This window comes from Amblyomma mixtum, chromosome 2, assembly GCF_055824585.1.
Source record: "Amblyomma mixtum isolate Tamu chromosome 2, ASM5582458v1, whole genome shotgun sequence".
NCBI classification, from domain to species: domain Eukaryota; kingdom Metazoa; phylum Arthropoda; class Arachnida; order Ixodida; family Ixodidae; genus Amblyomma; species Amblyomma mixtum.
In genome coordinates, this window is record NC_143013.1 from 20,735,247 (window position 1) to 20,752,427 (window position 17,181).

The 17,181-nt window shown below is 49.1% G+C and overlaps 1 protein-coding gene across 1 annotated transcript; it reads right to left on the reverse strand.

The window, feature by feature from the left end:
• Window positions 1-469: 469 nt before the first annotated feature.
• Window positions 470-15,894, reverse strand: LOC149358618 (uncharacterized). The gene is made up of 5 exons (XM_089570764.1): window positions 14,688-15,894; window positions 12,549-13,045; window positions 9,856-9,958; window positions 4,427-4,871; window positions 470-2,960 (listed from the first exon to the last, which is right to left on the reverse strand). Exons 1-5 carry the CDS (start codon window positions 14,974-14,976, stop codon window positions 1,307-1,309), a joined length of 2,988 nt encoding a protein of 995 aa, XP_089426890.1. The 5' UTR covers window positions 14,977-15,894; the 3' UTR covers window positions 470-1,306.
• Window positions 15,895-17,181: the final 1,287 nt, after the last annotated feature.

Here is a 17,181-nt window from a genome sequence, read left to right on the forward strand (position 1 = left end):
TGCCCTGCCCATATCAATTTCTTCTGTCAGTCAACACACCTGGCTGTAAATAAATTTATATCGGACAGGGCGCAGAGAGGGCTACTCGCGCCCCAGATATCCGAAATAACATTGAGTACTAAAAACTCATTCGGTCAGCATCGTCCTAGTTCACACCACAAGAGCTCTTAAAAATACAACGCTTACTGTCCCTTAGGGGCAAAGCAAAACCCCAGACCTCATTTATTCATGATTTAGAGAGGAGAAAACGTGAATGAATACAAGGAGCGGAGCACCTCTTGAAGCTATAAGACCACATAAATGAAGGCCGACTTACAATCTCGTTAAGTGCTCCTTGATGAACAGCACCCAGAGTGTAACCGCCCAGCACTGAACACAAACACGAGGACGATAAAACAGTTCAAGCATTTTGATCGCGGTCGGAGTATTATTCAGAAATCGGCAACAATAAGCCGAAGGCGTCGTTAGTCACAGCAAAGGCGCAGAAATGAAGATACTAGGTGAACAATGACATTGCGGAATCGGGACAACCGTCCGCGAGAAGGCAGATATCACGTGAAGCCTTAAAGCAGTTCGCGCATGTCACAGGTCTAGCGCGTAACTGGAATATTAAAGGAAGAAACATTGCAGTCTTTGCTTGGACCTGTGCTCGCGGTCAAGGAGAAACGACAAAGAAATAAATCTCTTCAGGGCACATAACGATCGACATCTTCGTTCATAATTTGTTCATTGAAAGCGCTATACACGACAAACGCAAAATTTCTTGCCTCCTTAGCGCTCACCACCAACAAACACAGGCTATCCGCATGCTTACCGCTAATCTGTGCGTACAAAATCGAAATACCGGCAACCCGACTTCTTTTTGTCACGCATAATGGTAATACTTTTTTAAATCTGAAAGGAACATGGCAACGTTGCAGCAGTACACAAATGTAAATCTGAATTCTAAATTCGGGCAATATTTTTTCGTGTCCACAACTATCATATATTCACGGCACATTATAAAATCTGAGAACTTGCGAGATCAAAGCACAGCGCCGCAGAGACTGCTTTCCTTGAATGCAAGGAAAGCACACAGAGCAGTGCACCTAGAACAAAACCAGCAGTCACGACAAAGACCGTGCTAAAGCGACGCCTGTGAGGGCAGCGTTTGCCACACAGCTCTTCGACCTACGACGCCATAAATTTGGATGCTTTTGACGAAAGATGTCGAATTTCTTGACGTCGCGGAAGTCACACATTGGGTCGCGGTTATTGCAGCCATCTGCGGGTCTCGCTGCACTCATTTAGTGTCCTCCTAAGATAGTCATATGGACAGGCACGGACGGACAGTTTGCATCTTCTCCACTCTGGCGCAGTCGAAGGCGCTGATAAATTCGGCCATGTTTATAATGGGCACCATGCATCGAAGCCAGGTGTAGGCCTCGTCGCTGTTCTCGTCGGCGTTACAAGTTAGCAGGCAGTACCTGCGGAAGAAGGTCCGCTGCGCCGTTCCCCAGACGTCCTGGAAGTTGTTAGAAGAGCTCACCGATGCGTAGGAAGTCTTCATGACGCTATGAGCCATCTTCACGGCTCGCGTCCAGCTGAACAGGTCCAGAGCCCTGGTAGGCGACATGTCTTTGAGGGACGTGTGCAGGATGGACTGCACCGACGTCTCGGTGCAGCGCAGGAAGTAGTCGACGTTGTTCAAGTACCAGTCCCCGTCCGCCTGCGTGTTGGTCGGCATGCCGGCGTTGAAGACTTCTCTTGCGATCAGCACGCCTAGGGTTCCCGTGTCAAATTCGATGGGAACACGGTCGGAGTACATGATGGGAGGTCTCCGTATGGCTCCGGGCAGGATAACGGCGTTCATGACTCGAGAGTACGTGACTTGCTCCGACAAGAAGAGTCCGTTTAGGATGGCGTCGTCTAAAGAGGGTGGCTGCCTGAGCCGCCTGGTGACCTCCGACGTTTTCAGGAACGTGTACAATGCGCCGAAGTCGCCCGAGAAGTCGGCCCTCTGGAAGAACGCGATGGACTCGTTGGGCATCGGCTCCAGCGACGACTCATGCAAAGCCAGGCGCACGTCGGCAAGGGCATTCACTGCGTTCTCCACTTCTTCCTCGGCCATTCCAGAAATGAGGGGATGTTCGGCGGCAATCTTCTGGATCTCGTCGAAAATCGCGGCCGCACGAGATGGTTCTGAGTCAGAACTGTGAGTTAAATTACTCAGCAGTCGGGACCAAGTGGGAGGCATCACATCTTGGCTGGCGCCGATGCACAGGCGATTTACGATGTTAGCAGTGTCCTCCTCCAATGTAAACCGTTTAAAATATTGGAACTGGCCAATCTCCATCACGATGTGCAAAAAAACGTAGATGATGCCATGTTTTAGATGCTGGCGGAAGTGTTTGACTCTGGCGTTGATAGTGTCCAATCCGCTGGCAACGATTGTTGACTTGTCGCTTATTTGGGCGTCGGATGATGCGATGGAGTTGATGACGTCCCTCCATGCATGGTTGCCGAAGTCCTCATTTAGAAATTTGAATCTAGGTGCAGTGAACGTCTGTGCGCTGACTGGGGTCGGAGTGTGCGAAAGGAACCTGTTGTCAAGCTCTAGCAAAGCAGCTGCTGTGCTCTGTGCGTTCTCGCCTGCCAATCGCGGCACGAGCTGATGCAGGGCAGTCAGCACTGTCGCGATGAACTGCTTGACACCGGTACTGTTGGGCATCGTCTCTCCGAGCTTCTCCGCCAGAGTGCTGCCGGGCATCAGGTGGAGCGATACGAAGCCGTGGTACATCACCAAGTTTGTGCTGAACAGAGAAGTGACGCCCCTGGTTAGCGAGAGCCGGATTACTCGCCTCAACAGCAACGACATGTTTGTGATCTTCAGCATGTCCAGGTCCCTGCGGAAGACGGTCACCAGGTTCGCTTCTACGTCCGTGGCATTGGACCTTGTCTCCATGTACGTGTAACAGGACCTGGAAAGCAGACGACATTTCTAGTGAGAAGGCACCTGTTCGGAAGTTTAGGGAGAATTTTATTGTCCTTAACGCTAATTTAAAAGACAGAAAGGTCCATGCGGTGGCTTAGTTCAAAACTTACATTCTTTCCTTGGGGTCTGGAGCTAAGTATTGGTTTTTGTAACATAAAAGACCTTTCCACATCATTAAGACAGCTTTGGATTCAATACATTGCTTTGATGGTTTAACAGACTTTCCATAACTTTTCAGTGCAGTAATTACATCTTGTGCTAAAGAACTGCCTAAGGAGATTTTGTATCTTGATCAACTACTGCATGCAGCGAAAGCGGTAAACACCGAGCTACGATCCGCTTTCGTAATCCGCTTCCGCGGGCACCACTGCAGTGCGCATATTGCCCCGACGGCGACAGATGGCGCCACGCATCCGTTAGCTATCAGCTGCCTGCAAACCGACCGCGTCGGGATCAATGAGGGCACACGCAGTGGTCCCCACTGGAGCGGATCGCCGTAGCGGATCGCGCTCTGCTATAACTCTGTTAGAGAAGTTAGGCATACAGTGATTCGCGTTCCGCTACTGTAATCCGCTTACACGGGGACCCAGCTGCGCGTGCATAGTGGCGGGAGTGCGGCCTTCGGGGCTATCTGCGCATGCGCATTGGCGTATGGAGAAACAGGTTCGCGGTAGCAGACCACGCTACGCTAAACCCATTTTCTTCGTCTCGAACTAAAGCGCTTAGCTGGACGCTAAATATATTGAATGCTTTTTTTTTTGAGCTACTTAAAGGGCACCTGCACAGGTTTTAGGAATCGACGAGCTTAAAGGGGTCGTCTGTGTGAAATTTGCAGGTAAAGCATGCGAAGTCCTTTTGGGCTAATATTTGAAAAGGCGACGTAGTCACCAATTAAAACCGCGATGGCATTCAAGCGTCTCTCAGCACCAAGCGAGTGGCAGATGATTACGTCATCGAAGGTACCTGTACATTTCCTAAGTCTGAACAAAAAACGACACCTCTGAAAGCAAAGCCCACCGAAAGGTATTTGGCGGCATCAAACGAGGCACGGCAGCGTTTGGTTTGACGGCAGCGCTAATTTGAAATCTTTCCTGCCGTGACGTCACACCGAACTTGCCCTCACTTCTCGAGTGCTTTGAGGAGAAGCCTAACTTTGAATCGTCGGTTACGTCACTATTTTAAATGCTAGCGCAAAAAAACTTGGCTTGCTTTACCTACAGCCTATATAGATTTGAATCCTTGAATATCGTGGAATTCTCAAAAAAGTGGCGCAGTTGCTCTTTAAGCGGAGGAAACGGGTTAGAACCACACCGCAATAAATAACCCCGAGTATTACTTCAGTACATGCCCGTCGTCGCACCTCCGACCTTATAATCATTACCAGAACGGCGTAGCCAATGAGCTACAGCAGCGGATATTTAAAAGCGCCGGCAGCGTATCCATAAGGCTAACCTGTAGAACTTCGCGAATTCTGCAACGCCCGTCTGACCGCCGATGCTCGCGACGAGTTGGTCGTCTTTCATGGACCAGTGCAGGGTGGAGAACATGTCTTTCGAAGCTTCGCCTGTCAGGTTATCGGCGGCACTGCGGGCAACGCCGACGGCGTAGCGCTCGACCGTCCAGCGGCGGCACACATGCCGGTAGAAGCTGCGGCACGGGTCCACGCCTTTGTCCATGAACGAGTCGAGGAAACTGCGCGCCCGGCGGCAGTCGCTGCTGGAGCAGTGCAGGAACTCACTGCTGGGGTTCGGAGACAACGTGGCTGCCAGCACGATGCCAACAACGAGTACTGTGCACACCGTGGCGCACAGTGCGGTGGCTACGCGCGCCCTTTTGTCGGTGGGCGTAGAGTCCCGTATTGGCTCCGGCGGCAGGTAGTGCATGGTGGTGTCGCCGACTGCAGTTTGAAAGGGATCAACATTGTACGAGGTCAAGGGACGGTATCAGTGCTCGTCTTCATCGACTTGATTGAATATGATGCGTGGGGATACCGTCTTAGGTTTGGCTTGGGGGAGGGGTTAACGTCCCAAAGCGACTCAGGCTATGAGGAATGCCGTAGTGAATGGCTCCGGAAATTTCGGCCACCTGGGGTTCTTTAGCGTGCCCTGACATCGCACAGTACACGGGCCTCTAGAATTTCGCCTTTGTCGAAATTCGACCGCCGCGGCCGGCATCGAACCCGCTTCTTTCGGGTCAGCAGTCGAGCGCCATGACGACTGAGCCACCACGGCGCCCTGCATACAGTTCCAGTTTTTGTATGTAATGACGTCTAGATTCGTCGCCTGATCAGGACAGCCGAGAGTGCTGTCAGTCCGGCGAACATTGAGCTGTCATCGTTCGCCTTCGAACGTTGACAGCTCACTGGTTACGGTGTGCGATTCCGAGCACCAGTTGCAGGGATTAAATCATGGCCACGGTGGTCACGTTTCATTGTAGGCGAAATGATAAAGTCGCCCGTGTGCTGTGCGATGTCATTGCACGTTTAGGATGGTTGAAATCAATCCAAAGCTCTTGAGTTCACCGACTCTGTCTTCTTTCTTTCACTCGCTCGTTAATCCCTTCTTTCACGGCGCGGATCAGGTGCCCACCCCGAGTGAGACACGACATGCGCTTTTCCTTTTTCTTTTTCTAATGGCTACTTATTAACGATAACGCTGCTTATGTAAGCGAGAGGCAGTCTATTCGAAAGAGGCAGTTTTGGCGCATGTACACTGTTCGCGCGTATCTGTGGTGCAGGAATTAACCTCTTATATCTGTGTTGTGTTGTGTTTAATGTTTAATGGCTCATAAGCAACTAAGGCTATCATGCGTCAAGCTCAAGGCTATCATGCCTCTTATATCTATATAGCTAAAGGAAAGACCCGATGGGTGGCAAGCAGTAATAGACGGCGTCTTAACCGCTGAAAATGCCGTCTCTTACGATGAATAACTGACGCCCACGCAAAACTGCATCGATACCCGCCGTTGTGGTTCAGTGTTTCATAACGCTATGGCATTATAGCATTTGTTGGTTTGAAGTCCTGCCAGATGGTGAATAGCCCTTGTGCTTTAACGGCCCCCTTGGTTCTCTCGATGACCCGGTCTTGCGTATCCGGATATGAGCTGAGCAACGCGGCCTTCCACTGCTCGGGAATAGTAAGCTGCAGTCCCTGAAGTGGTAGATCCTTGGGACATCCCATATAAAAGTTGTATATAGACCGTCTAGACTTCTTGCAGACTTAGAAAATAAATAGTGATAGGGACACCTGTCCTTTGGCGTAGTTCCCAATGGCTGATTCAAAGCTATTGAAACTGAGCTTCCCGTTGTTGATGTTATGGCCAGTGCGATGGCTGCTTCTTCCGAAGCGGCAATACGAATTAAACGGGTAACCAGTGGCATTGTTCTTTCGTGGCTGGCTACCGATAGCACGAAAACGGTTTGGCAATGATATTCGGCTGCGTCTACGAAGACCGCCACCTCTGGTTCTCCGTATTTCTTCTGGAAGGCTTTTGCTCTGTCCTTCCTGCGTTCCTTATGTTGTTCATAATGCAGGTTCTTGGGGATTTAATTTTTGTTTGGCCGTGAAGACTGCTCAGATATTTCGAGTTTGTACCGGGGGTCGTTTCGTGCCCTATGTGGAGGACGTTTGCGATGTGCCGTCCCGTCAGTGTATGGGTGGGGTGGTCGTATTCAGCCGTGAGGTGCGCCTCTATTAGATTCCCTTAGAGAGTTGTGGATTCCAGTTGTTAGGGTCTTTTGTGTGCGCACTCGGATGGGGAGGCCGGGGACCGTCTTGTGAGCGGTACTTATTAGGCAGTCAATTGGTTACTTAGCTGCTTGTCTGAGGCGTAGGTAGGGTATGGTGCATATGATCTGACTGATTACATACGCCTGGACTAGCCAGTAGATCGGCTTAATTCTTTTATTCCAATCTGTTTGTTGGCAATTACCCCGAAGAAGATAATCTTCTTTCATGTCACGGTGTTTGTTGGCGATGCGTTTGATCAGTCTGGTAGCCTGTGTTATTAACGCTTTGAATTTGTTTAGGGTTTCGGCGTTATGGCCTTTGTTTTGGGTTTGAGGCCTTGTACCCGTAGGGTCGGGGCCTCGGGTATGGGTTGCCCGCTCTTATATGTTAGGGTGTCCATCTATGGCGGCTTTGCCTCTGATGGGCAGCAGTTCTGATTTCAGCTGGGAGCAGTGCAAGCTGGCTTCCGCATGTTTTTCGATCATTTCCACCACCGCTTGCAGAGGCGTTTAGGTTTCGGCGTCGTTGCCTGTCGATGTCCATAGGGCGATATCATTCTTATACGGGCGATTTGGTGCCTTTTGCGTTTCGCCTCCATCGAAACGCGTGTCTCTCTATTAACCCTGTCCTTCGACAGTTGCGGCCACCGTATCCCCGCAAATTTCTTAATCTCATCTGCCCACTTCACTTTCTGCCGCCCCTTGCTACGCTTGCTTTCTCTTGGAATCCACTCCGTTTTAAGGACCAGCGGTTATATCGCCTTCGCATCACATGCCCTGCCCAAGCTCGCTTCTTCCTCTTGATTTAAACTAGGATGTCATTAACCCAGTTTGTTCTCTCATCCACTCCGCCTGCTTCCGATCTCTTAACGTTACACCTATCATTTTCCTTTCCATAGCTCTCTGCGTTGTCCTTAAGTTGAGCTGAACCCTTTTTGTCAGCCTCCATGTTTCTCCCCCATAGGTGAGTACCGGTAAGACACAGCTGTTGTATACTTTTCTCTTGAGGAATATTGGTAAACTGCCATTCATGATCTGAGAGGACCTGCCATATGCGCTCCACCCCATTCTTATTCTTCTAGTTATTTCCCTCTCATGATCCGGATCAGCGGTCACTACCTGCCCTAAGTAGACATATTCCATTACTACTTCCGACACCTCGCTACCAGTTGTGAACAGCTGTTCCCTTGCGAGACTGTTGAACATTACTTTGGCTCTCTGCATGTTAATTTTTAGACCCACAGTTCTGCTCTGCTTGTTTTGAAGAAAATAGCGCCAGAGCATGCAGACCACGAAAAGACAAGGACGAGACACAAAGCGCTAACTCACAACTAATTTTATTGAAACCAGGCAGCGCCTTTATATGGCTAAGTTTCACTGAAAAAGAAGGAGGAGGGCAGGAAAGGTAAAGATATCAAAGCGACCATCACAGCGAGCACACATGAGGAAGCGGTAACTAAAACAAAAACAAAAAAGTTAACAAAGATTATTTAAGGGCGGCATCTAAGAATTCGAACTCGGATGAAAAAAGTGAAACAGATGGGGTGCTGACACACCTATTGCCAAGTTTTCTTATGTGAAAAGCCTCCAGACATTCACGTGCCTTCTTATCTGCGCTTTTGCCAAGAATCTTAGTCTGACTGAATCGTGCCTCGCATCCGTCGCAACCCATAATATGCGCTACCAAATGTGCATATTTATCCTTTAAATCTGATAAATTTCGGGCATGTTCCCCCAAGCGCTCGTTGATGCAACGCCTTTACCTTTTTTTGATATCTTTACCTTTCCTGCCCTCCTCCTTCTTTTTCAGTGAAACTTAGCCATATAAAGGCGCTGCCTGGTTTCAATAAAATTAGTTGTGAGTTAGCGCTTTGTGTCTCGTCCTTGTCTTTTCGTGGTCTGCATGCTCTGGCGCTATTTTCTTCAAATCAAGTATGCACCAACTCGCCCAAGAAGAAGTGTTAATGCTCTGCTTGTCTGACTCATTGATCATATTTTGCAGTTGATCTTCTGAGTGACTTAGCAAGAGAATGCCGTCAGCGAATCGCAGATTACTTATGAATTCTCCATTTACTTTTATTCCCAACTGTTCTCACTTCAGGCCCAATACCTCCTGTAAAATGGCGGTGAATAGCATTGGCGAGTTCATGTCTTCCTGCCTGACACCTTCCCTTATAGCAATTTTATTGCTGACTTTGTGGAGGACTATGGTAGCCGTGCAGTCGTTAGATAGCTTCCAGTGTTTTCACATAAGGCTATTCTGCACCCTGATTCCGCAATGCCTGCATGACTGGAGAGGTTTCCACAGAGTCAAATGCTTTCTCATAATCAGTGAAGGCTATAATATGGGGGTGGCTACATTCTACGCTTTTCTCTATCACCTGATTTATGGTGTGAATATTGTCTATTGTCAAGAGCACTTCACGAAAACCTGCCTGACCATTTGGTTGACTGACGTCTAAGGTTGTGCTGACTCTGCTGGTGACTACCAGAGTAAACTGCAGCAGGACTTTCGCGCACACTGATATCTGTGGAAGTAACTGGGCGATGTCTGGGATCCAAGCAAGGAGCGACGTACGGTAGACGTTCGCAGGCGTTGATCCCGCTTGTCTGACTACTACCGAGGACATCAATACATTTCCTTCTTTTAAGCTCGAAGTCTGCCAACTTCACAGCTTCCCTCCGTTCGTGAGGAGAAGCATGTTTGATAAATTGCCCCATAGGAACCCGTATGTGGGAATAAAACACAAAATATTTTTCTCTTGGTTGATGCATGCCTGCTTCCGCGAGTGATAATATGTCCGATATTGAAGGGCGGGTGCATAGTTGTTAGAGTGGGTAGACAAAAGCGATGCAAGCAAGTAAGTATGGCGGCCAGTGTCTGGTTTCGGGTGCTGAACTTTAGCCTGTCCTGCAATTTTTCGGCAGCAGCCTACTGTGATAAGTGTACCGTTTTTAAACCCTTTTTCGTGACACCAATGAACCAGTACGTTTCTGTTGTTTGAATCAGTCGCCCCATTGGAGGTGGCAACGCGTTTATCGGTACAAATTAAAAAGCCCTGTTTATAGCGGCCGTTTTTATTATTGTAGGAAGAATGCAATCAGTGTGCAGTTTTTCGACATTCCTAAGTGACATATAAGGAGTGCAACTTGCAGCGGACTGACGATTTCCGCCTGGATAGAGCCGGGTCGTCCACATCCTGCGAGGAAATGAAGTCCGAAGCTTTTTCCGTAGGTGGTCGGTGTGGGTTTGGGGACTGAAACGAAACAAGATTTGAGAACACGTGATATGTTCCAGCATATGCGCGCGTAGAGGGCAGGGACATTGAATGCGCGGAGAACTACATTCAAAATGCAGTGAACGAAATAACGCAGGGCAGCACTAGATGGTCAAATGTAGTGCTACCTTGAAGGCACGCTGGCAGTCTCGGGACCACCGAAAGACTATCTAGTTTGCAACGCACGCAGGGAATAAAAAAAGCGCTGAGAAGACAACGCTTTCATAGGCAAGCTCTTGAAGTACGAAGTTCCGTATCTATGCTTACATTGCTTAAGAAAATAGCGCGGAAAGAAGTTTTAGTTGACCGCGATGTTTACCTAAAACTGCCTACACTTATCTCCAACAGAAAAGACCGAAGTACCAAAATACTTTGAATATCGAGCCGCACATCGAAATATAGCTGTCGCATTTCATTTGAAGTTCAATAAACCGATCGAACAGTCTACCATAACGTCTGTTTCACTGTTTGACTACACTTGTACAGTTTTTCTGATGCAGCACCTTCGGGCGCCAGTGTAGGAATTGTATTTATTTTTTTATTTTGGCGCCTAGTACGCTGTGGTAGCTTGCTTGCATCCCCGCCGCGAACTAATGCGAAATCATTAGATGGCTCGTCGACACGAAAACCAGGCGTCGCATTAGAAGTGTAGGGTGCTGCAAAACTCGCGATTGGAAGAAACGGCGTGACGTCATCAAAGGCTGGAAAATACGAAATGTTAACCAGAAATAGTTACACAACTGCACCAGCTACAAATGAATAAAAGATTGGAATTGAATTGGAATATAATTTCAACGCTTTCAAATTGCTTTCAAGTAAATTCCTTAAGTGCACCTAGTAACTTTTATTTCTATTGCCATCTCTTTTACTTGACTCTTACTCTTTTGCCTTGACAATTTGCTTTACCTCAATGAATTTGCTTTGACGATAGTAGCATGCTCCGACCACACATGCTCCACACACGAATCGAAATTTATTAATCTTGACGTTTCACATCAAGTACTTTGAATTTGACGTGCGCTGTTCGGGCAGCGCCCATGAGGCCTACAAGTGAGGCACCTCGCCCGCTAAATTTAGCGGTGAAACTGATGCTGTACGTGAACACATGAACTTGGCTAGCCGACGGGCTTCTTAAGCTATGGCTTAAAAGCTTGACGGGTGATTTAGTGTGGTTAGGCAAAATGCGAATTGTGTGTGCTGGCATTTAGGTTTTCACTTCCGTTTCGGGTTGAAGCTCGGTTTTCAAGGTCAAGCAGGTGGCAGAAAGAGGATCGGTGAAATCGTTTGAAGCGCTGCCACCGGTGGGGCTTGGGAGACCCCGGTTGTTCTTCCCGAGCAACCTCTGACGACTAATCATTAACTGAAGTGCCGCCCACTGCGGTGGGAAGTTTGTTAACAACCCGATGGGCAGGTTTTAATGACATCACAAGCTCACGTGATCAAGGCAGCCCACCTTCCACCCAGGCGGGTGGCACCCATCTCATCAAGACCACAACGAGGACCGCACAGACGCTTTTCGGCTTAATGGAAGCCTTGGTGCGTGAGCATTAAAAACACGGTAAAGGTACAAGTTACAAACGTATAGAACGGTGTGTTGAGCACGTGCCAGTGGGCTTGACAGTAACAGTATGCAATAGCTTCACCCTTCGGATAACGCAGCGAACGTTCGTTAGAACGCTGTCTGTATGCGGCTGTCAACTCAGCACAAGCTGCAGGGAGTTTTCTTCACAACTTTTCATGCAATACGGCTAAATGCAAGGCGCGTGAGATGCACCATGAAACTGTAAAGCCTGAGACCACAAGAAAAAAGCAATCACTCAAGCATTTGCTCTTTCTCACTGCGTTCCACTCGTGTCCTGCACTCGGAAGGCAATGTCTATATTGACGTGACAAAAATACATGGGCCCGAATGGGCTGTGTGCGCTGACACCCTGCCCACTGCCCAGACAGTGACGTATCATGTATAATAAAGAGGCGTATATTACGAAGTTTAGTCCCTAGAAAAACTGTCCGTAATTCGAGTTCGAGTTGCCCATATTAACGGGGATTATTTCAGCCGAGCACGACTGTATATCTGATTCGTTTGTGGTCCGAGTTTGGTTTGCGAACGCTGCCAAACTGCAATTCCAACGGTGGCCTTAAAGACGGTACCGCCTTTCGCATAGGCTGGTTCTGCGCCAATATGAAACTTCCAAGGAGATGGTTTAGTGATGAGCAAAAAGTCATCGAAGAACGTTACCAGTACCAATATTTTTAATCGCTCCGGTTTAAAAGCCACTAATATAGTAGAGCATGTCTCACGGCCAATTTATGAAAATGGTGGTAAAGATGGGTAGCCATCTACTGACGGGGCTATGACTCTTATTTCTCCGCTGTTCCGAACTAAGCTCACTTTTCTGAATGCAGCAAATATCGCGGCTTGAACCTTTAGTGTAGTTTGTATTGTAAGGACAAGGTTCAATTTCTTTCAGCTTCGTGCCATGCACGCTTTCACATCTTATAAATATACGAGGAAACTCTGCATTCTGCCCTGCTCTGGCTGCTTCCAGCTTACTTCGGAAACACTTACCCTGGTTAGAGCCGCAATGACGCGCACCAGTAACGGCGACGCACTGCTCTTAGGGCTCTGACCAGACAGCTCCACGTCTTGAGCGGCGGGCTGAGCTCTGCTTTCGGACAGCGTGCCCTCGTTCTTCGAGCTCGAGGAATATGCATACGACGGCATCTCCGCACTCTCTCCGACCTCCACTGGCGTTGGATTCTCGTCCTTCGAGTGCAAGGATTGTGTCATCCAGGGCATTGCAGCTCTCCCTTCGACGTTTGCGGGCTCTGGGCTCTTGTCCTTCGAGTCCGAAGGATGCGCCTTCCACGGCACCTGGGCTTTTTCTTCGACGTACATAGGCTTTGGGCTCTCGTCCATGGAGTACGAGAGAAGCGCCTTCCATGGCGTCTGAGCTTTCGCTTGAACAGCTGCGGGGTTTGGGCTCCTATCCTTGGCGTCCGAGGAAATCGCCTTTGACGCTGCCGTCCCGCTTTGCACCGTAGATGGCGCCGTGTGCCGAAGTGCTGCGTAGATGGAAGAATGCATGATCACCAGACTACAAAAAATGTATTAGAGCTGCAATTTATCTTTGCTAATAATGGGAAGCCTTTGAGCTAGCACAGACGGCGATTATCACAACCTCTATGAAAAGCAACTTTGGTTACGGACATACAGCTATAGAGCGTGACATGGAATCACGGCCCCTATAGTACCAACGTTGTAAGGATGTGAGCGTAAGACGGTATGAACATAATATGCAGGAACCGTAACCTGCCCCATTCCCCTGTTGTCAAAAAGGAGGACTACCCGTAATCATCAACATCATCATAATCAGCCTGACTACGCCCATTGCAGAGCAAAGGCCTCTCCCATGTCCCTCCAATTAACCCTGTTCTTCGCCAGCCGCTGCTACCGTATCCCCGCAAACATCTTAATCTCATCTGCCCACCTAACTTTCTGCCGCCCCCTGCTACACTTGCATTCTCTTGGAATCCACTTCATTAAGCCTTAAGGACTACCGGTTATCGCCTTCGGATTACATGCCCTGCCCAAGCCCATTTCTTCCTCTTGGTTTCGACTAGGATGTCCTTAACCCGCGTTTATTCCCTCACCCACTCCGCCCGCTTGCGGTGTCTTAACGTTACACCTCTCATTTTTCTTTCCATGCTTCAAAATAAGGTGACTGTGCTCTTGGTGCTAGACTACGAAGCATCGTTCACTGACGTCACATCCTTGATGTCCAACCCTCGCGCTGCAACATCAGTGGCAATCAGTATCCGCACTCTCCCATCACGGGAAGACTTCAAGTGCTTGCTCCCGGTCGCGCTGCGTTCTCCTTAACTTCAAATGTGCCCTTTTCGTTAGCCTCCACGCTGTTGCTCCATAGGTGAGTACCGGTAAGATACAGCTGTTGTGCACTTTTCTAGAACTTGACGGATGTTGGTAAACTACCATTAATTATTAAGGAGGGCCTCAAAAATGGTACTCTTGAGAGCGTACCCTGCGTGTATTGTAATTTCCTTTATACAGTCCGCGTCGAGTGAATAGACCGCAGAGCTAAGTATACTGGCTGAAAAAAAAAATTATTAGATTGTGCTTCACTTCGCAAAGTCAGACGTCAGTTCCGAAACAAGATGACGTCACTTGTTACTCCATTTGCACGTGCACGGAGACCACTAATTTGAGCGACATTTCCAAGTTCCTTCCAATTTACGAGACACGAACGGCAGGTGCCCACAGGGTTAGAAAGGACCTTTCCAAACGCTGAAATCGAAGTGCTTTCTTTTGCCCAGGTCCCGCTGTGGAAAACGTGAATGGTAGAAAGGAAGGAGGAGTGAACAAAAAAAAGAGTGGTTTTTGATTGGAGGAAATGGCGCAGTGACTGTCTCACTTCTCGGTGGACACCTCAACCTCGCTGTGAGAAAAATGTGCAAAGTGGTAGTAAAAGAGAGAGGGTCCTGTAGTGGAGCACTGGGGAAAAATTTCGACCACCTGGTTATTTTCAACGTGCGCTGACATCTCAGTGCACACGGGCGCCTCTTGCGCTTACCCTCCATCGAAACGCGGTCGCCGCGGTCGGAATCGAACCTGGGTACTCCGGCTGAGTAGCTGCGCGCCCTAACCCCTGAGTCACCATGACTGGTGGTAAAGTGAACAGATACCCACGTGGTGGTGAGGTGTAGAGCGGATCGGTCTGTGGCGAGAGGCACTGGGACGCCGGCAGCGGTAGGAAAGCGCAGGCAGGAGCGGGCGCGAGCGACTGCGAAGAGTCGGCGTGCGATGAGCCACTCATCTTGGAGTCTCGCCGCTTGCCAGCCTTGTGCCGGGGCTGCGGCTGGTGTTTGTGCTGGCCCTTGTACCTGGTGGTGTGGGGCCTGCTCTGCGCCCGCGTAGTGGCCGCCTTGGCGCTGGGCGCCAGAAGGTCGGCTTGATGAGGCTGCTGCTGCTCGGCCATGGCGGAGCGCAGCGCTTCTTCTGCTTCCTCTTCTTCTTCTCACGCGCAAGGCACGCGCTAACGCAGGGACACTCCAGCGGGAATACAGGTGCGAGCGCATCAAGAAGAAAAAGAAAAGAGGATGATGGTTTGGTTTGGTTTATGGGGTTTAACGTCCCAAAGCGACTAAGGCTATGAGAGACGCCGTAGTGGAGGGCTCCGGAAATTTCGACCACCTGGGGTTCTTTAACGTGCACTGACATCGTACAGTACACGGGCCTCGAATTTCTCCTCCAAAGAAATTCAACTGCCGCGGCCGGGATCGAACCCGCGTCTTTCGGGCCAGCAGCCGAGCACCATAGCCACTGAGCCACTGCGGCAGCTGAAAACAGAGGATGAGGAGAAATTGTTTTGAATCAGCCTACTTTGCCCTACGTAGGGGAACTGTAAACACTGCGGCCAACGAGCCAACTGCGATCACATCCTGTTGGATGGTAAAGTAGGACCACCTCCGGGTGATCTAGTTACCGGTCCTTCTCTCGAGCGGTGCTAGGCCGTGCTGGCTAGCTCCCACCCCAGAAAGCAAGTACTGGCGGTGCTGTGGGCTGACGAAGTACTCGAGGGCTATGAGCACTCGACCACTTAACGCGACCACTTACCAAGTTCTTCCCGGGGAATAAAATGTTTTACAATCAATACGGGAAACTGTAATGGTGGATGAAGAAAGTTCAGGTTACACCCCGAGTGTAATCAGTATAATTAGATTATGTATAACCAGTTTTATCCGCCTCAATATTCGCAGAGTGTAATCAGCAGTATAAACAGTCTGCAGTATTTTTAAGTATCCGAAATCAACCAATTAGTAAAGATTTATCAGCTAACCCTTTAGATATTGGCTTCAGGAATAAGGTTTCAATTCTTACATCAGAGATCGTCTTTGAAAAAATTCTAGGGGACACGTAAACTCCGTCTTAAGGGTATGACGCGATAGCATTAATGAGTTAATGCCCTTATATGCGGAATTGGTCATTCCCAACTTTACATTCATAGGTCCCTGTGAACCCTCAAGCCACTCCTTCCGCAATGGCGCTGTGGCTATTGGACGCGCCACTGCCCTGAGATGGCAGGTGCAGCCACCAGTGGGGCTTGTGCGACCCAGGTTTCTCTCCCCGCGCGACCTGTCGCGATCAACCGTTCATTTAGCAGCCACCTGCCATTATGGTCAGTTTGCTCGCAATCCGCTGATGACGCCACAAAGTCACGTGACGCCACCCTATTTTTCGCTCACAACGCCACCAACGCTGACGCCGGATTTTATGGACAACGGGGCCTTTAACGCTGTCGCGCTAAAGCAGCTAGTTGAAATGTTCGTTCACGGCTCCAGGTGGCATCGGCGACTGCAGTCACAAAAACAAAAGACGGCAGCAGGCAAGCAGCTGCGCCGGCCGGAAGTCGCGTCAGCGCTGTTGGGGCCACAAGTTCCGGCCTAGGTTGTGCATGCAGTCAGAAGGACCTAAGAGAGACGCATACATGTGAAAAATCTAGTCTTGCCTGCAAAACAACTCACCGGACGCTGTTTCCTTTACGTTATTAATGCGAAAACATTATATGGCGCTGTCGCGTTAGCAAAAAGTGTCCGCAAATTTGTCAGCACCATTACGTCGTTCTCGGAGATTAATATGTGAAAGTGTGAGTGCGACAGCTAGTGTGTGATAAAATGTTGCCGTGGAAAAAAAAATTAATTAAATGCGAAAAAATACAATTCGACGTCAAAATAGGAAGGGACGTCGATATAGTAGATGGACATCAGAACAGCCGTGGATGTCGATTTAGTATGTGGACGTATTGCTTTCGCACTGCTCCATTGTGGGTCGCCGCAAAGATCTCAAAAGTTTTTCCAGCTTCTTTAGCATTCAACGTCGGCCCCAAGGCGCAACCACCCCGATCCTCACTACACGTGCTCACTTCCAGTTCTGTGCAGCTCGTTAAGTGTTTTAGCGTGGCATCATAACGCGTCGGATGAAGGCTTTTCATGAAAGTCCTTCCTCTTAGGAAAGAGGACATTCCGAACTTTCATTTCAGCGTAACTTGTTTTTATTCTACTACTATAGGGCTTACGGGTATGCAACCAAAGCAAACTTATTGCTCACCTCCAATGCATTTCATCTTCACAGCCGTCGCCAACGTTTTGAATAAGTATTTCTTAGCTACAGGAGGCTACGACTT

What these genes read in the sequence shown, in the direction of transcription:
- LOC149358618 (XM_089570764.1), bottom strand. Translation starts at nt 14,976, where the DNA reads ATGGCCGAGCAGCAGCAGCCTCATCAAGCCGACCTTCTGGCGCCCAGC. An exon ending in GCTCTACACCTCACCACCAC is followed by an intron (nt 13,046 to 14,687) that starts GTGGGTATCTGT and finishes CCATCTACGCAG; the next exon opens with CACTTCGGCACACGGCGCCA. An exon ending in TCATTGCGGCTCTAACCAGG is followed by an intron (nt 9,959 to 12,548) that starts GTAAGTGTTTCC and finishes GTTTCGTTTCAG; the next exon opens with TCCCCAAACCCACACCGACC.